Raw genomic sequence first — 22879 nt, forward strand, 5'->3', positions numbered from 1 at the left:
CCATCTCCTAAGAGAGGTAGGCGTAGAAAAAAATCTCACATCCTCCATGTCGACGCCAGTGGTACCGGCATCGGGGGCGTCCTGATGCAACAACGAGGCGAGGAGGTTCTACCTGTTAGCTACTACAGCTACAAGTTAAAACCTCACCAGAAGAATTACAGCACTATCGAAAAGGAACTTCTCTTCATCGTCCTGAACTTACAGCACTTTGCATCATACCTACAAGGTGCTCGGTCTACCACCATCTACTCGGACCACAATCCCCTACGCTTCTTGCAGCAAGCCCAATTCACCAATCAACGACTTCTACGATGGGCTTTGTATCTGCAGAGTTTCAACCTGGAGAGCTTCTACATCAAGGGTTCTGACAACATCATAGCAGACGCCCTCTCCAGAGTCTATGAGGTAGAAGCATACCACTCTACCATCAGAAGAAGTAACTTGACCCGTTAGAGCAGACTTCGGGGGAGAGTTGTAACGGTAATCTCTTTCAAGAGAGATTGAGACTGCTCTTCCCTACATAAAGTTACTTATATATATACAACACTAAGATGCTACCTTCAAGATACGTCTACCAGTAGCACAAAACGTTTTGACCAGGAGGCAAACGTATCCTAAACTCCCCCCACTCCTCACTCTCTCCATGCCGGCTCGCCACTGTCGTCAACCAGCAAACTACCATTCCAGCCTGCCTGCTTCTGATTGGTGACTCGCCGACTGCACACCTGCACCTCTGCACCTCAGCGCCCTCTACCAAGTCGATGTCTGGGCTTGAACCAGCCACTGAAGTTAGAATTTCCTTGTGCTCTCAAGCTGTGAACAACCAACTGATATACGCTCTGATTATTGGTGGAGGTTCTCAGCTAGCGCTATATTCTCAGCACCTGTTTAATCATTCTTTTGTCTTTATTTTATTTGCAGAGTAACGTCACCCTTGTTCTTAATTTTTATGTTATATTTTTTAGACTTGTTTGTTTGCACTGTACATAGCCAAAGAATTGTCTTATTCATAATTTTTTAAAGTTAATTAAAGTTTCATTGTTCATACTATGTGTTTTGCGTGTCTTCATTTACTTTACCATAGACAACAGCCAAGCAGTCGATCTTTTTTTTCTAAAATGTGCTAGGCATTGACACCAGCCATTAGGAGGACTGCCGAACACCTACACTTCTACACTTTCCTGTCACTATATATATTGTGACGGTAACGCGTTGGTGTTCGGCTGTTCAAAAGCTAGGGGTATGGCCTCGTCACATATAGAAAAAAAAATAGAAAATCTGGAACTTCGTCTGTGGTAAGGTAAGGAGAAGACACACAAAACACAAGTAAATTTTAACAATGAAATTTTAATTACGTTAAAGAAAGCAAAACATGAATAAAATGGACATACAAATTCGTATAATAAAATCAATCAAAGTAATAAGAATAATCAAATGGCAAAATGAAAAGTTACGTTAAGACAAGTGAGCAAATAACAAGAGTATGGCAAACAAAGTAAATAGGTGCAGGAATAGTGGCTTCAAGCTATCACTTCTCTTAGTACACGTAAGCCTGGGGCTTAGTCTACCAACGAGACGTGTTAACTTGTCGAAAGCACGGGATATTCTGAGGACTGAGGTCGTGGCGGCCCCAGACATCAAGTAGTATGGTGGGTGGAGTGCAGTTACAGCTGGACCTGCAGCCAATCAGCGAGAAGCAGGCGACAAGACAGGTAGTTTGGCGGTTCGAGGTGGAGCAGGTGTTCCTGGCTGCATACGTTTTGCTCTCTGGCAAACCTTGGAGATGTTGTTGTCGTTGTTGGATATTTCTTCCATAGTAGTTGTATATAGATTTGCAGAGACGTATTTTGGAGGGAAGAGCAGGCTCAATCTCTTAAAGGAGATTATCGTCACAACTCTCCCCCGAAGCCTGCGGTTCTGGAAGAAGTACGTCGTTATGTGGTGGAGTAATAGATGGAGTCGCTTCTACTTCATAAACTCTGGAGAGATCATTGGCTAAGATGTTGTTGGAATCTTGGTATAGCGTGTCTCCAGGTGGAATTTCTGCAGTTATCAAGCCCATAGTAGAAGATGTTGAGAAGAGAAGTGGGCGTGCTGTAGGAGGTGTAGGGTGGTGTGGTCCGTGTTGATGGTGGACCGAGCACTTTTCAGGTGTGGAGTGAAGTGCTGGAGCTTCAGGATGATGAAGAGTAGCTCCTTGCCAATTGTTCCGTAGTTCCTTGTAGCAGTAGTCGCTGACAGGTGTATTCTCCTCGCCTCGTTGTTGCATCACGACACCACCAACGTCGGTACCACAGGCGTCGACATGGAGGATGAAGGGCTTATCTGACGAGGTGAGAGTGGAATTAGAATATGGCAAAGGAGCACGATTATTATCCTGAAAGTATTTGGGAAGATCATTAAGGATTTCGGAATTAGAAAGCGCTGACTCCTTGTCAGTGCTTTCGGGAGGAGAAGCTGGGAAGGTCTCACTGTGGATGTAGGGTTCTGTGAAGGTAGAATAATTTATTAGGACAGTGGGAGGAGTACCATTATATTGCTTCAGGAGGTTGACGTGACACAGCTGGGTCTTCCGCCGCCTATCTGGAGTCTATATGACGTAGTTGTTGTTGTTTCTGCACACTTTGACGCGTTAGGGTCCTGAAAACCTGTTTTGTAAAGGTGAACCTGGGATAGGGAAGTATGCTAGAATGAAGTCTCCTGGCTTAAATTTTCGTACTTTGCTGGTCTGGTCGTAATGAGTCTTCATCTTCTCCTGGGCTTTCAATAGATTATTATGGGCAAAACGGTGGACTCTCTCTAGAATGTGTTGAAGGTTTTGAAGAAACTGGGGCACATTCTGATGCTCACTGAAGGTGGCATCTCGGAGAGAGTCTTTGAAAGCCTTAAGGGGAGTACGGCACTTACGGCCGTAGAGCATCTCATAAGGAGATACTCCTAGGGACTCATTGGGGAGGCTTCTGTAAATACACATTATAAGGTCGATTTGCTTATCCCAATCCTTAGAGGTTTCACTACAAAACTTTTTCAAGAGTGCTTTGATAGTCTGATGACTACGTTCAAGAGAACCATGTGAAGCAGGATGATAGGGGCTGGAAAATACCTGTTTGATGTTGAACTCCTCCAGTGTCCTTTTGAAGAGATCACTGGTGAAGTTGGTACCACAGTCGCTCTGAATCTCCCTGGGAAATCCGTATTGAGTGAAGATCTTCAATAGATGTTTTACAACCGTAGCAGCCGTGATGTTCTTCACTGGAACTGCTATGGGAAATCTGGTGGTAGGACACAGGATGGTTAAGATATAGGCGTTACCTGAACTGGTCCGAGGTAAAGGACCAACACAGTCTATTATGAGTCTGTGGAAAGGTTCCGCAGGCACCTGTATGGGAATCAGTGGCGCTCTGGGAATGGAGATGTTCGGTTTGCCTGCCATCTGACATGTATGACACTGTTTTACGTACTGTTTGACGCTATTTACCATACCTGGCCAGTAGTAGTCTTCACGAATTCCATGGTAAGTCTTGTTGAAGCCGTAGTGGGAGAGTGCTCCGTGGGCCAGGTGTAGAATAGTGGGCCGCAGGCTGGTAGGAATCACAAGTTGTTCGATGTTGGCCCAATCGTCCTCCTCCTTCAGTTTACTGGGTCTATATCTGCGGTAGAGCAAGTCGTTCTCTAGGAAGAACCCAGGAATACTGTCGGGTTGAGTCTCAGCCTGGAAAAACAATGGTGTTAAAGTAAGATCTTCCCTCTGCAACTTACGGAACTCCAACTTGGTCAGATTCGGGGGTAGTTTCTGAGGGTCTTGAGGGACAGCGGTAGCAGTAGAGTCAGCTGGCTGTGGACGTGCGGCTTGTGCACGGGTGGTCACGAGAACCGGAGGAGAAACTTCATCACTCTCTTGAACCTCTGCTGGAACATACGCTAGAATAGGGTTACTTGGCACAGAGTTACACACCTGGGGTTTGTCCATGACGATCAGGTTGGTTGGTTGCAGGTCTTCTGCCAAGTCGTTGCCTAGGAGAAGTTGCACTCCAGGCATGGGAAAAGGCTTTTCCCTGACGGCGACTTGGACTTTTCCGTTCACGTAGGGACAATCCAGGTGGACTCTGGCAAGAGGGTATGGAGTGGTAGCAGTGAGGTCAGTGATGAAGACAGTTTCTCCGGTGTAGACGATGTTGGGCACAGCCGACTTCAAGATGATCGATTGAAGAGCCGCTGTGTCCCTCAAGATCTTCAATTTGAAACGTCCCTCCGGATTTGAACCATTGGCAGAGACAGTTCCAGTATACAGGTGGTTACTGAAAAGAGAAAGATCATTAACATTAACACCAACATTCATCACAGGCTTACCGGACTTAGGAGGAGTTGGTTTTGGTTTCTGTGGGTCAGTGGTTCCCTTGTATTGAGACTTACCACACTTGTCTATGGTATGTCCATAGAGTCTACAATACTTGCAGTACAATTGCGAGCCAGCTTGATCGGTGCTCACTTTCTCGTAACTGTACCACGACTTCTTACTGGAGGATGGTTCGGGTGTCAGCCGGTGGATGAGGCTGTAAGTGTCAGCCGACTTAGCACACTTCAGGTAGTCGGTTTCTTCTTTATCTGCCAAGTAGAGACGGACAGGAGGCGGCACACGCCTCAAGAATTCTTCAACTAGCATCAGGTTGACGAGTTCTGTAAAAGTAGAGACATGTGCTGCTTCCAGCCATTTCATGAAATATCTCCGTTTTGTGTTAGCAAACTCGAGGAAGGTAGTGGTACTTGCCTTCAGGTGGTCACGGAATTTCCTTCGATAACTTTCTGTGGAAAGGAGGTAGGCGTCCAATACTGCTTGTTTCAGAGTCTGGTAGTCATTCTCAGACGCCAAAGTACTGAGTGTGACTGCAGCTCTACCTGTAAGATGGACTCTGAGAAGTGTGGCCCATTGGTCGACAGGCCAACTGAGTTGATTAGCAAGGGTTTCAAAGGTGAAAAACACATCAACTTCTGCTTCTACAAAGGATGGCATTAACTTACTTGCATGTGATATATTAAAACTGACGGGAAGATTGGCAGTAGCTTGCTGGCGTTCAGTGAAGTGTGAAGTTTCCAAGGCGATTTCGCGTTGACGACACTCTAGAGCCAGAGTCGCTTGTTGCTTGTCATGTTCGCGTTGCATCTCCAACTCGCGTTGTTTGGTTTCAAGCTGTACTCGTTCACGTTCACGGAGTAATGCGACCTCACGTTCGTATTCTTCTCTCCTCAAGGCAGCTTCGCGTTCTTGTTCTTCTCTCCTCAAAGCAGCCTCACGTTCGTGTTCTTCCCTTCGTATGGCAGCTGCTCGTTCTTGTTGTTCGAGGGCTTCCCTTTGCTGCTCGCGTTCAATCTTGGCCAGCTCTACTTTGAGTTTCATCGTTGTCAAATCAGTTTTATCTGCAATATAGTAAGTTTCATGAGTTTCAGAGTCTATCTTACCTTGCTCTAAATAGTAATCCAGCAACAGGTTGTGTAGGTCATTTTTGTTGGCTTGGTAGGGAACTTCTAGTTGATACTCATGTGCAAGAGTTTGTAATTCAGTCCTCTTGGCACGACTTAAAGTCCCTATTTCACCTGCTGGATTTGCACGGAAAGCTTGGAGACGAAACATGGTGAAATTAGCAAATAAATTTACACGAATATATAGTTATAGTGAATGTCAGAAACAGGACAACGTGGCAACTGGTACCTATCCTGTGGGATCTTTAACAATTAAAGTTAAGTACAAGATGTTAAATGATTAATTTAAATCAAAGGCGCAGGAAATCTTGTACCCGGTACTCGTGTAAGAGGATAAGGGCAAGAAAATCCTACTAACAAATGAAACAGAGTTTCGAAAACAAATGAAACGGTTAATTGCCTCAAAAGTAAAATTGGTAGTCCAAGGATGTAGGCATACCTTGCCGAGTCTCTATAGGACATAAAGCAAGTTTTTCCTACTGTAATTTAATATGATACTTACAGAATTAGCGAACTTTTGTGCTCTGAAAAAGTAAGCTAATTCCCTACCGTTGTATGTATCATCATCTCTGACTGACGTGTACGGGTGCGAGGTGTCAACTGGTGACGAGAACTGCTGCTGAGGTCCCAATTCAGCAACTAAAGTTCGAGCTAGAGGAACTATGGCCCTCTTTGTCCTCCTACAGTCAGATTGCAGAAGATTGGGTGCACTTGAACCGGGGCAGACCACAGTACCAGGGTACCAATATGATGATCTGTCAAAAATGAGAAATATCCAAGGGACAAAGATGGTAAACACGAGTAATAACACGGAGGGAGAGATGACCAATTAAGAGTATGACTGCGGCCTACAGTCACCACGTAATCCAAAGTTGTCTCACCTTCACCATATGCTACTCTCATAATGCACAATACACCGCACCATATAAAAAATGAAATTGAATATGAAAAATAGTAAAAGCTACGTTAACAAAGTTAAATACGCTTACCATTAATTACCACTTGGCACCAGTACCTGAGTGAAGCATCCCGGACAGGCCCCCATATAATATGTGACGGTAACGCGTTGGTGTTCGGCTGTTCAAAAGCTAGGGGTATGGCCTCGTCACATATAGAAAAAAAAATAGAAAATCTGGAACTTCGTCTGTGGTAAGGTAAGGAGAAGACACACAAAACACAAGTAAATTTTAACAATGAAATTTTAATTACGTTAAAGAAAGCAAAACATGAATAAAATGGACATACAAATTTGTATAATAAAATCAATCAAAGTAATAAGAATAATCAAATGGCAAAATGAAAAGTTACGTTAAGACAAGTGACCAAATAACAAGAGTATGGCAAACAAAGTAAATAGGTGCAGGAATATTGGCTTCAAGCTATCACTTCTCTTAGTACACGTAAGCCTGGGGCTTAGTCTACCAACGAGACATGTTAACTTGTCGAAAGCACGGGATATTCTGAGGACTGAGGTCGTGGCGGCCCCAGACATCAAGTAGTATGGTGGGTGGAGTGCAGTTACAGCTGGACCCGCAGCCAATCAGCGAGGAGCAGGCGACAAGACAGGTAGTTTGGCGGTTCGAGGTGGAGCAGGTGTTCCTGACTGCATACGTTTTGCTCTCTGGCAAACCTTGGAGATGTTGTTGTCGTTGTTGGATATTTCTTCCATAGTAGTTGTATATAGATTTGTAGAGACGTATTTTGGAGGGAAGAGCAGGCTCAATCTCTTGAAGGAGATTATCGTCACAATATATATATATATATATATATATATATATATATATATATATATATATATATATATATATATATATATATATATATATATATATATATATATGACAATGTCAGACCACGGAGGAAAATGAAACAGGAATTTCCTTAAGTACTTTCGCATATTAAATACATCTTCAGAAGGAATGATTCAGATTCCATCTTCAGATTCCTTCTGAAGATGTATTTAATATACGAAAGTACTTAAGGAAATTCCTGTTTCATTTTCCTCCGTGGTCTGACATTGTCACATTCTTAATCACGTGTTTATTTTCGTGATATACACACACACACACACACACACACACATATATATATATATATATATATATATATATATATATATATATATATATATATATATATATATATATATATATATATATATATATATATATATGTTGTACCTAGTAGCCAGAACGTCGTACTCGGCCTACTATGCAAGGCCTGATTTTCCTAATAAGCCAACTTTTCGTGAATTAATATATTTTCTCTAATTATTTTCTTATGAAATGATAAAGCTACCCATCAGACTTGAAATAAAAATGAATTTTGGAGAATTGATTTTTCAATTTCCATCAACAGTGAAAAGAAACATAAGAAAGATCGAGAAAATTCGTGTTAGAATTATTTATCTTACTTTTTCGGTCATATTTAATAATATATGTCTACAGGAAAGACTGCTACCAAAATATACTAATATAAAAACACACGACCCAGCAGCAAGGAATCAAGCCTTCACGATAAAATATCACCAAGATCTGATTCGTAATCAGATATACAAGGCAGAAAATGAAATCAAAGACAACAAAACGCAACTACTTCATGCTACAAACGAATGGAGAAACAGCAACATCGACGAAAGTCTCCGTACTCGCATCGAGCAACACCTCGACATCCTCACAGACCGACATCACCTCAGCACTGAAAGAAGGATAATCAAGTAACTAACAACGTTATATGGAGTACCTATGGCGATTCCACGACCAAGAGACGGCTTCCTGAACCTTGCAGGAATCAACCTCACTGAGGACCAAGTCACTCTCCTAAATCTGGGTATAAACTGTCACGTTATGTCCAGACCAAGTGAGATGGCCCGGAAAGTGGAGTTGGAGATTCTGTTGGACGACATATTCGACCTCGACGCACAAAAGAAGGTCACCACCAAAGACACATTACAAGCAGAACTTATTGCGGAAGGAGGAAAGAATCGAGGCAACTACAGAAGCACCATACTGTCCCCCGAGCTCAAAGCGGTAGCTAAGAGCCTTCGTGAGAACAAGGAGATAGTTGTCAGGGGAGGTGATAAGTCGCCAATATACGTCATTCTCAAAAAAGACGAATATCTTGCGAAAATGAACATCATACTCTCTGACCAAACTAAATTCCAAAAGGTAACGAAGGACACTACAGCCGAATTGAAAGCAAAGGTCAACAAATTGATCGAAACTGTGAACGCCAAGAAATTCGGAATCCACATGCCAAAGATTATTGGGGAATATAAACCTGGATATGCGTATGGAAATGTCAAGACACACAAGCCTGGAAACCCACTTCGGCCAATCATTAGCCAGATACCCATACCCACGTTCAGACTGGCGAAACGACTCAACGGCTTGCTATATATATATATATATATATATATATATATATATATATATATATATAGGAGGCAGGAGGCATATATATAGCACGGCAGGAGCCGCAGCGACACACAGAGAAAAACAAAAGTCAGTCAAGTACAGGCAATTAGATCAAAGGTACAACTTCGTTCCAATAGGGTCTGAGACCCTAGGCCCATGGGGTGAGAGTGCAAGAAGGTTTCTTAAGGATCTTGGTTCCAAGCTCATTGACACCACAAGAGACCCTAGAGCAGCAAGTTTTCTCTTTCAGCGCCTCAGTGTCGCGATCCAGAGGGGAAATGCCCGCTGCATCCTCGGTTCCTGCCCGGCGTCGGAGGAGTTCGAGGAAATCTACAGCCTCTAGGAAGCGAACTTTTTCTTGTGTCCTCTTAATGTTCATTTTTTGTATAAAATCAGATATGTAACTGTATAACCTTGCATAATAAAGTGTACATCATAATAAAAAAAAAGGGGGTGGTAGGAGAAGTGAACACTCTTTCGTATTCAGAGATAAATGTCAAGTTTTTCCCTGAGTGCTCTGTGTTCCCTTCTCTGAGGCTGTGGGTCCCTATAATTGCACCAGTGGTGGTACCCCCCTATATATATATATATGTCGTACCTAGTAGCCAGAACGCACTTCTTAGCCTACTATGCAAGGCCCGATTTGGCTAATAAGCCAAGTTTTCCCTAGTTAATATATTTTCTCTAATTTTTTTCTTATGAAATGATAAAGCTACCCATTTCATTACATATGAGGTCAATTTTATTTTATTGGAGTTAAAATTAACGTAGATATATGACCGAACCTATCCATCCCTACCTAACCTAACCTAACCTATCTTTATAGGTTAGGTTAGGTTAGGTAGCCGAAAAAGTTAGGTTAGGTTAGGTTAGGTAGGTTAGGTAGTCGAAAAACAATTAATTCATGAAAACTTGGCTTATTAGGCAAATCGGGCCTTGCATAGTAGGCCGAGAAGTGCATTCTGGCTAATAGGTACGACATATATATATATATATATATATATATATATATATATATATATATATATATATATATATATATTTATATATATGTCGTACCTAGTAGCCAGAATGCACTTCTCGGCCTACTATGCAAGGCCCGATTTGCCTAATAAGCCAAGTTTTCCTGAATTAATATATTTTCTCTATTTGTTTTCTTATGAAGTGATAAAGCTACCCATTTCATTGTGTATGAGGTCAATTTTTTTTTATTGGAGTTAAAATTAACGTAGATATATGACCGAACCTAACCTAACCTAACCTAACCTATCTTTATAGGTTAGGTTAGGTTAGGTAGCCGAAAAAGTTAGGTTAGGTTAAGTTAGGTAGGTTAGGTAGTCGAAAAATAATTAATTCATGAAAACTTGGCTTATTAGGCAAATCGGGCCTTGCATAGTAGGCTGAGAAGTGCGTTCTGGCTACTAGGTACGACATATATATATATATATATATATATATATATATATATATATATATATATATATATATATATATATATATATATATATATTGTGACGATAATCTCTTTCAAGAGAGATTGAGCCTGCTCTTTCCTACCTAATGTTACGTTAAATCTACAAGTATAAGATGCTACATTCAAGATACATCCACCAGTAGCACAAAACGTTTTGATCAGGAGGAAAAACGTACCCAAGAACCTTCCTACTCCACACACCCTCCACGCCGGCTCGTCGTCAACCAGCCAACTACCCTTCCCAGCCTGCCTGCTCCTGATTGGTGACTCACCGACTGCACACCTGCACCGTGCACCTTAGTGCCCTCTACCTGAGTCGATGTCTGAGCCTGGACCAGCCATCAACTTCAGAATATTCTTTTTGCTCTAAGAGTTGACATCTCTCTCTGGCATACTAAGCTCTCTGGCTTTTGTATATTACGGGAGGTCTCAGCCATAGCCAATATTCTCAGCACCATTGTTGACTTCTTGATGTGTAGTGCCTCGCAGACGTCAAGCCGCCTGCTATCGCTGTATCTATCGATGATTTCTGTGTTGTTTGCTAAGATTTCTCTGGTGATGGTTTGGATGGTTGGTGATGGTTTAGTTCTCTGGTTATCACCAGAGAAATCTTAGCAAACACAGAAATCATCGATAGACACAGCGATAGCTGGCGGCTTGACGTCTGCGAGGCACTACACATCAAGAAGTCAACACCAGCAATCAACAGCCAATTAATGCACAACTATATTCTACCCACTTCAAGACTCCATTCCAATATAGAATCATCAAGAAATATGGACCAATAGGCTTTCTACAATTACTTCCATTCAATACCCATTGTTTCGTGTTCTGTCTTGTGTTTGAATTTAATACCCATTCAATACCCATTGTTGAAAGTTTGTTTTCACCTCATCCACCTCACCCAAATGTAGATATAAAATCGAAGATGTGTAAGCTCTATTCAGTTTCAGTTGTGTGTTTGTAAACTAAAGTCTTTGAAAATGAAATAAGTTTTACGAAACGCGCTCAAGTGTCGCGTCAGACTAGAAATAATAATGATTTTTGGAGAATTGATCTTTGAATTACCATCAAGAGTGAAAAGAAACGTAAGAAAGATCGAGAAAGTTCGTGTTAAAATTATTAATCTTACTTTTTCGGTCATATTTAATAATATATGTCTACAGGAAAGACTGCTACCAATATATATATATATATATATATATATATATATATATATATATATATATATATATATATATATATATATATATATATATATATATATATATATATATATATGTCGTACCTAGTAGCCAGAACGCACTTTTCAGCCTAATATGCAAGGCCCGATTTGCCTAATAAGCCAAGTTTTCCTGAATTAATATATTTTCTCAAATTTTTTTCTGATGAAATGATAAAGCTTCCCATTTCATTATGTATGAGGTCAATTTTTTTTTATTGGAGTTAAAATTAACATAGATATATGACCGAACCTAACCAACCCTACCTAACCTAAGCTAACCTATCTTTATAGGTTAGGTTAGGTTAGGTAGCCGAAAAAGTTAGGTTAGGTTAGGTTAGGTAGTCGAAAAACAATTAATTCATGAAAACTTGGCTTATTAGGCAAATCGGGCCTTGCATAGTAGGCTGAGAAGTGCGTTCTGGCTACTAGGTACGACATATATATATATATATATATATATATATATATATATATATATATATATATATATATATATATATATATATATATATAAATATAGGAAGGGAGTACCACCTCTAGCTGGAAGAAGGGGGACCCATAGCCTCGGAGGAAACCACGCATAACGCATTAGAGGGAATGTTTAGATCCCCTGATATATATATATATATATATATATATATATATATATATATATATATATATATATATATATATATATATATATATATATATATATATATATATATATATATATATATTTGATCGATGTTCCCTTCGGGAATTTTAATTTTAAGATGAATAGGAAAACCAGGGAAATACTGAACATCTAGTTTCAGATTCTTTACTTTGAAATGCATAACGTTTCGAATACTTCTCGTATTCATCATCAGATCTAAAAGAAAAAACAGAAATCACAACTCACAATAAAAAAACTAGTAAACAAAGAACTCATATTGAATATAATTGCCTATCAGAGAGCAGAGAGGAAAAAGATTAAAAAAGAAAGCACTTAAGGTTACTTAAAGTGATCAATACAAATAAAACTTATTAACTACCACATAGATATAAGCTAAATTAAAAGTTAATGATATTACAAGAGGAATTTTAAAACTAATAAAAACAAACCATACTACTAAATTCAAACGAAGTGATCAACTAGAGTGAAACTTGTTAGTTAACACATGGATACTAAACACTATTACAAATATTAATATAATGACTTCACATCTACAAACAATGTATGTAAAATGAAAGAAAAATAAACGACAATTATAAAGTATTAACCAAAATCTTTTAAAAAACTCAAATATAAAGCAAAACTAAATACCAAAAAATGTTTTATATATCCTAAATAAAAATATATAATAATGTACAATGTCAATACTTGAAATAAGTAAGAAAGGGCAAAGACATGGTAAACTAAACAAAAATTATAATACAATTAAAATGCCAGTATGACTTATAGATCAAATTACAGGGCCTACTGTGCCCTATACAGTGTACAATTGAACAGCTGAAAGGTTGCTGTTTAACAGAGGCCGCAGCTCCCTTATATATAAGGATTCCATTACTCTCAAATCTGACTGGCTATTCATACAAGTGTCCAGAATTTTAAAAACAGATTCCAGCAGAGAATGATTAAACTCATAACAATGGTTTCTAATCTCCGAAAATGCTGGTTTAGATAATAGTAATCCAGTCCTAAAAGATACTCCCCGGTGTTCAAGTATCCTAATCTTAAAGTTCCGAATGAAACTCCCGATATATCCAGCATTACAGCTGGAACAATTATACATATATACGACATTAGAGCACAGGGTGTAGGCACTTTTTCTTTAAATTTAAAATAAGAGCCTATGGTATTTGTGTTGACAAAAATAAATCTAAAGTCTATTGACTTTATGCTACTATTGACTTTATGCTACTATTGACTTTATGCTACTTCCCCTGGCCCACGCTGTGGCATTGATCTCATTAGTTCCTTTGACAGGTTTGTCAATTCTAACTCTAGTACTCTTTCGGACCTGTCTGCCTTTAGAGGGGCCCTTATCCCCGTTCTTGACAGCTTGTTTTCCAAAAATAACCACCTTCCTCGTCGCTTCCAGCTTTCCCTTGCCTCCCTGAAATCTAACAACTCTATTCTTATCCTTCCTTCCGACAAAAGCAATTCGGTGGTTGTCCTTGACCGTGAGGACTACCTCCGAAAAGCAGATGTCTTGCTCTCTGACTCTCGCACTTATGCTCCTCTGACTTCTAACCCTTTGGATCGCCTCAAAACTTCCTTTAACCGCAAACTAAGACAGCTCTCTAGTCTTTGCCCTCATTAAACGTTTCCGTGTCATCTGCCCTTCTCTTCCTTATTTCTATGGTCTTCCTAAGACTCATAAACCTGGTGTTCCTCTTCGTCCAATCATTTCTTCACGGGGCTCTGTCAGCTATCCTCTTGCCTCCTGGCTCGCTAAAACCCTGACACCTTACCTTTGCACTTTTTCCCCTGCCCACCTTCGTCACTCTCAGGACTTCATAGAAAGACTGCGCCTGCAGCCCTCTTGTAAGATGATTAGTCTTGATGTCGACTCTCTGTTCACTAATGTTCTGCTCGATGACGTTCTCTCTTTCCTCAGACAGAAGGCGTCAGAGGGCCTCCTTCCTCTCCCACTTCCCACTGACGTTTTCCTCGATCTCATTAGACTCTGTGTTGAATCTAACTCTTTCTCTTTCGACGGTAAATATTACACTCAAACTTTCGGTGTCGCTATGGGTTCCCCTCTCTCCCCTGTTCTTGCTAATTTCTACATGGAATACTTCGAAACTGTTCTTCTTCCTTCTCTTGATACTTGTCCCTCTCTCTGGCTTCGCTATGTTGATGACATTTTTGCTTTATGGCCTCATGACCTTAGTCTTTTCCAGCCTTTCCTCGCCTCTCTTAACAATCTGGCTCCTTCTATCCATTTCAAAGTTGAGTGGGAATCTAATTCCCTCCTTCCTTTTCTTGATGTTCATGTTCACAGCTCTGTGTCTGGGTTCTCTTTCTCTGTCTACCGTAAACCCATGCATAGTGGCATGTACATTCACTTCTTTTCCTACCATCCTCTTTCTGTTAAGAAAAGTGTCCTCGTCTCTCTCTTCCTCCGCGCTCTACGCATCAGCGACCCTCAGTTTCTTGTTTCTGAAATTGCCTTTATCTACAAATCATTCTCTCGCCTTGGTTATCCTTTGCATTTCATCAACTGTGCCCACTCTCAAGCTAAACGAAATTTCTTTCATCCTAAACCCGCTTCCAACACTAGTAGCACTGTACTAAGCCTTCCCTTCATATCTGAACTCAAAACTTTTACCAATACCTTTCGTCCTCTTGACATTAAACTCGCCTTTCGACAAACTAACACACTTCGTAGCAATCTAGTTCACACTGCTCCTAATGCTTCTAATGCTGCTGGTGTCTACTCTATTTCTTGTTCATCTTGTCCTCTCCAATACTTTGGCGAAACTGGCCGTACACTGAATGACAGACTTAAAGAACACAAGAGAAGTGTTAAGTCTGCAGACACTAACAATACTCTCTTCTGCCATGTGAGGGATTCTGATCATCCCATTGATTGGTCTTCCTCCAAAATAATCTTTCCTGCCTCTACTCTACACAGACGCCGTCTTGTAGAATCGGCTCTTATACACAATGTACCCAACATGAACTTGAGTCCTGGCTTTGTTCCTGTGGACTCTTCCCTTTCACAGTATATACTCAAATGCTCTAATCTTTCTAACAAACGTGACTTAACATAAGCTTACCCCTTCCATTTATCTTTCTTTCTCTTTCCTTTTCTTTCTCTCTTCTCCCTGTTTCTGTTCATTGTCTTCTCCTACGCTCCCTTGCTTTCCTCTTCTTATTCCTATTACTTTCTCCTTCGGTGGTTATAATAGGAGCTGCCTCGTATGGGCCAATAGGCCTTCTGAAGTTCTCATTATTACTACTATCCCCTACACCTTACTTTCCTCCTCAGCTCTCTCTTGCCTATTTATTGCCTGTCCCTACCTCCTCATCACAATCGACTTGAGAATGGTCCAGGACGGACCGAAACGTCGTCGTCCCTTCAACTTCTAGTGTGTGGTTTGGTCAACATACTTCAGCCACGTTATTGTGACTCATCGCCTGCAAATCTAAAGTCAACTTCAGGATAACAATGCTGCAACAGTTTCCTCAATCGACTCCTTACAGAAAAACTAATAGTGCCATAAAATGGCAATTTAATATCCCTTTCTACTGTAGTAATCCTACAGGATGGGTGAAACTTCTTATTTAAGAAATTTCTTATAAAGGAATAAACCATATGCAAAGGATAACCATTATTTGAAAAAAAATCACAAGAAAATTAATTTCTTGATCAAAGTTATTCCAATTTGAACATAAAACAAAGGCCCTATTCAGTAGAGTATTAATTGCATTTTTCTTAAAAATATCAGGAACAAAAGAATTCAAATTTAAACCTAAACCAGTCAAAGTTGGTTTTCTGAAAACATTAGTGTTGAACCCATTATTTTATTTATTTTTATCAATGTTATTCACTTTGACATCAAGAAACGACAATGAATTATTCACTTCACACTCTGCAGTGAAACGTATATTACTATGTTGTGCATTAAGAAACTCTCTAAATTTCTCAATAAGACATTGGTCCTTAAATAACAAAAAAGTGTCATCTACATATTTCCTGTACAAGACTGGTTTAAAGTCCAAAGGACATTTATCAAGCCAATTTTTTCCCTGAAAACTCAAAAAAGCATTAGCCAGTGCAGGACCTAAGGGAGAACCCGTTGCTACTCCATCAATTTGTTTATAATATTTATTATTAAACATAAAGAGAGAGTCTTTAACCGCTAATTCTAACAACCGTCTGAATATTTTACAACAAAACCAAGACACTAAATTAGTGTCAGCAAATAACTGATTTATACAAATATCAATGGTTTCCAAGATAGGAATATTAGTAAAGAGTGATTCAACATCGAAACTGGCCATTATAGTTGGGAACTCAAAATTTGAAGAGAAAAGTTCCCTTACAAAATCCTGAGAATTTCTCACAGTAAATTCATTATGCATTAATGGTTCTAATAATGGAACCAGAAACTTTGCCTGTTTGTAATTAAAAGTACCAATTGCTGATAAAATAGGACGAATCGATATACCTTTTTTAAGAACCTTAGGTAACCCATATAAGATGCCTGGCTTAGAGCCAGTTGCAAGCAATTTTGTATAATCAAAAAGAAAGTCTTTCAGACCTCTTAAAACTCTATTTAGTTTATCCTCACATTTCAAAATATACGAAAAGCGGTCTATATCAACCACATAAATTTAGAGGGGTCTTTTAACAATCTTTCAAGCTTAATCACATAATCTAACTTGTCCAACGCCACTACACCCCTACCTTTATCTGGTCTAGTAATACAAATACTTCTATCATTCTTTAAACCATTAATACAATCTAATTTCCTATTATCAAATGGAGGGAATGTAGATTTATATTTACCAAAGTCATTAAAGACTTCATGTGCTAAGGAAGAAACAGTACTGATGATATTTGTCCAACTATAATTTGTACCAGTCCTTAGGGTACAAGTTTTTAATGTATTATATAACCGCTCAAAACCTAAAAAATTATTAACAAATTTAGGTTTTTTACACGTCAACCCGAAGTCTAAGCCCAAAGAGAGAAGTTCTTTCTCGATGGGAGACAAAATTCTATTTGAAAAATTAAAAACCACCTTATCAGGGTCCACCGAATTAAATGTAGGTATACCCAAGTTCTGCATTTTCTTCCCGTGAATAAGTCTACATTTTTAAACCTTTATCATTATAATTCTCATATTTACATTTTAAGGATGTAAAATCAACCCAGGAAACCAAGGTCTTAAATTTCTCCAAGTTCCCAATCAATTCACTTTCAACTTATATACCCACTTCTGCTTTTCCGAAATTTCAAAATCCAACAATCTTAATAGCCAAGAATTATATTCAATTGTTAACGCAAATATGTCGAAATACACTTTAAACCTAAGGAATCTTGGGACCAAACGATGCACCTTGCAGGTTTGCAGAAATTCCAAATCCAAACTAGCCTTCTTAAATGCGAAATCCACTATTTATATTCTTCTGTATAAAGTAATAAAGTAACTACAGGTCTGTATAAAGTAACTACAGGCACCTTGCAGGTTTCTGCAAACCTGCAAGGTGCCTATATATATATTATATATAAATATATATATATATATATATATATATATATATATATATATATATATATATATATATATATATATATATATATATATATATATATATATATATATATATATAAATATATATATATATATATATATATATATATATATATATATATATATATAAATATATATATATAAATATATATATATATAAATATATATATATATAATACATATATATATAGGGGGGTACCACCACTAGTGCAATTATAGGGACCCACAGCCTCAGAGAAGGGAACACAGAGCACTCAGGGAAAAACTTGACATTTAACTCTGAATACGAAAGAGTGTTCACTTCTCCTACCACCCCCTTTTTTTTTTATTATGATGTACACTTTATTATGCAAGGTTATACAGTTACATATCTGATTTTATACAAAAAATGAACATTAAGAGGACACAAGAAAAAGTTCGCTTCCTAGAGGCTGTAGATTTCCTCGAACTCCTCCGACGCCGGGCAGGAACCGAGGATGCAGCGGGCATTTTCCCTCTGGATCGCGACACTGAGGCGCTGAAAGAGAAAACTTGCTGCTCTAGGGTCTCTTGTGGTGTCAATGAGCTTGGAACCAAGATCCTTAAGAAACCTTCTTGCACTCTCACCCCATGGGCCTAGGGTCTCAGACCCTATTGGAACGAAGTTGTACCTTTGATCTAATTGCCTGTACTTGACTGACTTTTGTTTTTCTCTGTGTGTCGCTGCGGCTCCTGCCGTGCCGGCAGAGAGGGTGATGTATGTCGTTGCCAGGGTGGATACGCAAGTATAGTCCCATGCTAACTGCCTGCCACCCTTCCACGGACGCAGTGTGATTCCATCTGGTCGGCCGGCAAAGCTAACAGAGTCACGGTTCAGTAGGTTGCGGGGCTCTCTCTCCGCTGGACACTGAGCAGAGGCAAGGCTTCTTTTAATGATGTCGTTGACTTCGTCGTGTCTAGTGTGCCAACCACCCGATTTTCCACAGTGAAGGCCATGCAATCCATATTCGTCAGCATCTGCCTCGCCGCAAATACACCTGTGAACAGTGTGGATAGGGGCAGCAAGGCGGAGAGCGACTGCAATACGGAGCTCCTGCGGATCAAGACGTGTGCCTGTCGCAGACATAGGGACTGCTAGAAGGAAGTCCCCTGCATGGGGAGCCTGCACAGCTGTGAGGCGTGCACGATTACTGGGGGTTGTTGCTGCCTCCAGCAAAGCTGTGGCTTCTTTGTCTACAATGGGGCTGTCCCAACTGGATTGTTTCTTGGCTTTCGGCATGGCTGGTCTGAGTGCTGGGTCTGTCATGGCACCCCATTTCGTGTCGCATTCCGTGTAGTGGGGGTCCTGTATCCCCGCTACATCACTCAGGGTGTCAGGTAGAATTTCCTTAACCAGGTCATCTGATGCTGAGGAGGAAGACAGGAAGGCTGGGACAGCAATTTGGGTGGCGGTGCGGACACCCAAGCCACCGAGCCTGACAGGAAGAGTGGCTTGTTTCCACTGGCATTCGTTGAGGGAGAGGTTAACAACTTTTTCCAGCATGGTCTTCAGTAGGAGGTCATACTCGTCAAGCTTTGGGTTGTTGTAAGATGGGGCGCACCTCAGAAAGTAGGTTAGCCTCGGAAGGGATAGGCATTTGGTGAGGAGATAAAAAGCATCGTGGGCATCGATGTCACCTATTCTGTCTTCCATCCTCCTAAGGTCTGCGATTTTCTTGTCGAGGATCTCCTCAATGGCGTTAGACCCGAGGGGAGCTCCAAGGAGGGTGCTGTTCTCGGCCCCAATGACATGGGCTCCAGGCAAGGCAGACCTTATTCTAGCTACGATGTCTGGGTTGGAGGAGACTACTTCACACTTGGAAGGGTTCAGGACGAGACCCAGGCTTACTTCTTGCTCCCTTATTTTCCTGATATCTGACAAGAGGTGGTCTACGGTGCCAGCTATAGTGCCATCATCCAAAAACCAGATGTTGAACTCGCTGGACAAGCTTTCGGTGATTTCTTTTAAGACTAAGCAGAAAAGAAGGGGAGCAGGAGGATCACCTTGCTGAACACCTTCACATGATCTGATTTCATGTTCACCAAAGAGCAGTTTTGACTCACCACTGTAGCAGGATAGTATGAACGGGTAGAGGGGCCGGAAATGGCGATGTACGGCACAAAGTACTGCATCTCTTCTTACCATGTTGAAGGCATTCTTAAAGTCCAGTTTGAGCAGGGCCTTTTCATCAGAAATGTTGGTGATGTATGCTCGTGCTGCATGGGCAGCCGCTTCACAGCCTTGGGGGGATTCCAAATCCTAGCTGGATTGGTTTCAGCAATTCAGCCGCTTGCTGGCTGACAACCCTCGTAGCAGCCTTGGCAATCAGGCGTCGGAGAGTGTTGCCAACAGCGATTGGCCTGATTCCTTCGTCCTTCTTTTTGAGAGCACAGAGGGAGGCACCAAAAAAGAGAGGCCTGATGACCTCAGGTATATCACCAGCCAGGCACGCGTTGACGAACCTTGTGAGTTCCATAAGAAGATCTTGTGCAGCATCACCAACCGCAGGATTTAACATCTGCTTGATATGTTGAGGTTTTAACCCTGTAAATCCGCCTGCTGACCCAGGTGGAAAAGAAAGGGCTGCTTTGTAGACCTCAGATTCACCAACGATTAATGGGTCTGAAATGGTGTCGGCTGATGGCGGAACGATGTTGTCGCCTTGAGGGGCTCTGGGTGGGTGCTTGCTTTGCAGGGCCCGTGCTGTGGCTGAGTTTCGAGGAGCAATTTTCTCGTCACTGGTGAGGACTCTAATAGCACTTGCGGTATTTCCCTCTTCAATTTTCTTGGTGATTTGTGCTCTGATTTTGTACATTTCCGGTATGTTGTTGTTACCATTTCTGCGGTGGGTGTGTTTTGCTCGCAGAGGCAGGCGAACTAGGTTGTCCCCCCTTGGGTATTCATTTATCGCCCTCAGGACCGAGGAAGCAAGTGATTTGTCCCTCCTTGGAGGGACGGTGAGGCATACATTGCCAAACAGAAGGACATTATGCCACGCTTGAATGTTTTCCGGTGCATCATTGACCCTTCTCAGAAGATTACAAAGTTTGGCTGCTGCATTTGGGCGGGCTGCTTTTGGGATGTGTGGTAATGTTCTAGCAGACGTCGCTATGATCGCTTGGGTGAGGTTCTCAGATGAGATTAGGTTAATGGGAGTCTCTTCCCTAACTGTTAATGGCAGCTGGCCATTGCTTCCCTTCGGAAGCTGGTGGGAACCGCTGCATCTTTCCTCGTTGAAGGTGTGAAAGCGGATAACACCACCGTTGGAGTTTATGGCGGTGTTTTTGTTGCATACTCGGCAAAAACCTCTTTTAGGAGCAGTTGTTGGCACCTCAAGGCTTGTGGAGTCCTGCCCGACCGCTGGGACTCCTTCCATTTCAACTCGGTTGGGAGAGTTAAACTGTGCATTATTCTATAGAGTGGAGCAAACACACTGGGTCATGGCCAAGCAACCGGGTGTGGAGCCAGCAACTGGGTGTGGAGCCAGCAACTGGGTGTAGAGCCAGCAACTGGGTGTGGAGCCAGCAACTGGGTGTGGAGCCAGCAACTGGGTGTGGAGCCAGCAACTGGGTGTAGAGCCAGCAACTGGGTGTGGAGCCAGCAACTGGGTGTGGAGCCAGCAACTGGGTGTGGAGCCGGCAACTGGGTGTGGAGCCGGCAACTGGGTGTGGAGCCAGCAACTGGGTGTGGAGCCAGCAACTGGGTGTGGAGCCAGCAACTGGGTGTGGAGCCAGCAACTGGGTGTGGAGCCAGCAACTGGGTGTGGAGCCAGCAACTGGGTGTGGAGCCAGCAACTGGGTGTGGAGCCAGCAACTGGGTGTGGAGCCAGCAACTGGGTGTGGAGCCAGCAACTGGGTGTGGAGCCAGCAACTGGGTGTGGAGCCAGCAACTGGGTGTGGAGCCAGCAACCGGGTGTGGAGCCAGCAACTGGGTGTGGAGCCAGCAACCGGGTGTGGAGCCAGCAACTGGGTGTGGAGCCAGCAACCGGGTGTGGAGCCAGCAACCGGGTGTGGAGCCAGCAACCGGGTGTGGAGCCAGGAACCGGGTGTGGAGCCAGGAACCGGGTGTGGAGCCAGCAACCGGGTAAGGCACTAATAAAGTTTGCAGCTTTACTGTTCCGTTCGGAATATTTTGTGGACAAAATTCCTGTCAATGTGGGACAGAAAATTGTACAAGAGATAACGTTATTACATTCGCATATCCTTCCAGTTTTGGTTTCCACTTGGCTGTTGTGGTTGGCTTTGTGTCTGGCCTAGAGCCTGTCAGATTATGAAGAGTTATTGATGCTGTGGCACGAGCCTGCTGACCAGCCGGCAGGTTTAATTGGGTCCTGGATATGGTGTGTGGAACTCCAAGGAAGGTATATACAGAGAGAGGTTACTTCAGTCCATCATGTCTAGGTCAACAGTCTACCTGTTGGTGGTGGGTCAGTATACCTGTAATGGTTTGGCGTCTTTCTCCTCATACTTCTCTTCACCCCCCCCCCATATGCCTGGCGTCTATAACAGTTTCTGAAGTTTCAGTTTCTGAGCCCAAGCGTTTCCGTCAGGCACGTATCCGAGCTGAGAACCAATGGACCATTTAAGAGTCGAGGCGGAAATTTTCAATATTTACCGAGAAAACTGCGAGAGATTTGCTTTGTAAAGGATCTTAAGTGGTTTAAACGTTTGTGAATATGGTGACCGACCTTGTGGGAAATGTTGCGTTAGAGTTTACCAGAAATGTGAGTAGTGAGTTTACCAGGCTGGACACACTCATGAGTATGTAGTGAGTTTACCAAGCTGGACACACTCATGAGTATGTAGTGAGTTTACCAAGCTGGACACACTCATGAGTGTGTAGTGAGTTTCCAGGCTGGACACACTCATGAGTATGTAGTGAGTTTACCAAGCTGGACAAGGTTACACACATAGTGAAATTAACATATATAATGTGCTAATATTCCCTATGTAATAAAGGGCAGGTAACTATCAGGAGGAAAGCGCCAAGCCGTTAAACTATATATCAGTAGGAAGGATAAGGATTAGGGATGG

At 41.6% G+C, this 22879-nt stretch overlaps 1 protein-coding gene across 1 annotated transcript in view; it reads right to left on the reverse strand.

Annotated features, from left to right (window-relative positions):
- Window positions 1-306: 306 nt before the first annotated feature.
- Window positions 307-22879, reverse strand: part of LOC138368033 (fap1 adhesin-like) — a 51350-nt gene continuing 28777 nt past the window's right edge. The window contains exon 22 of the mRNA XM_069330330.1: window positions 307-516. Within this exon, the coding sequence (XP_069186431.1) occupies window positions 307-516 (210 nt within the window). The remainder of the gene's footprint in view (window positions 517-22879) is intronic.

This window comes from Procambarus clarkii, chromosome 24 (assembly GCF_040958095.1).
Source record: "Procambarus clarkii isolate CNS0578487 chromosome 24, FALCON_Pclarkii_2.0, whole genome shotgun sequence".
Classification (NCBI taxonomy): domain Eukaryota; kingdom Metazoa; phylum Arthropoda; class Malacostraca; order Decapoda; family Cambaridae; genus Procambarus; species Procambarus clarkii.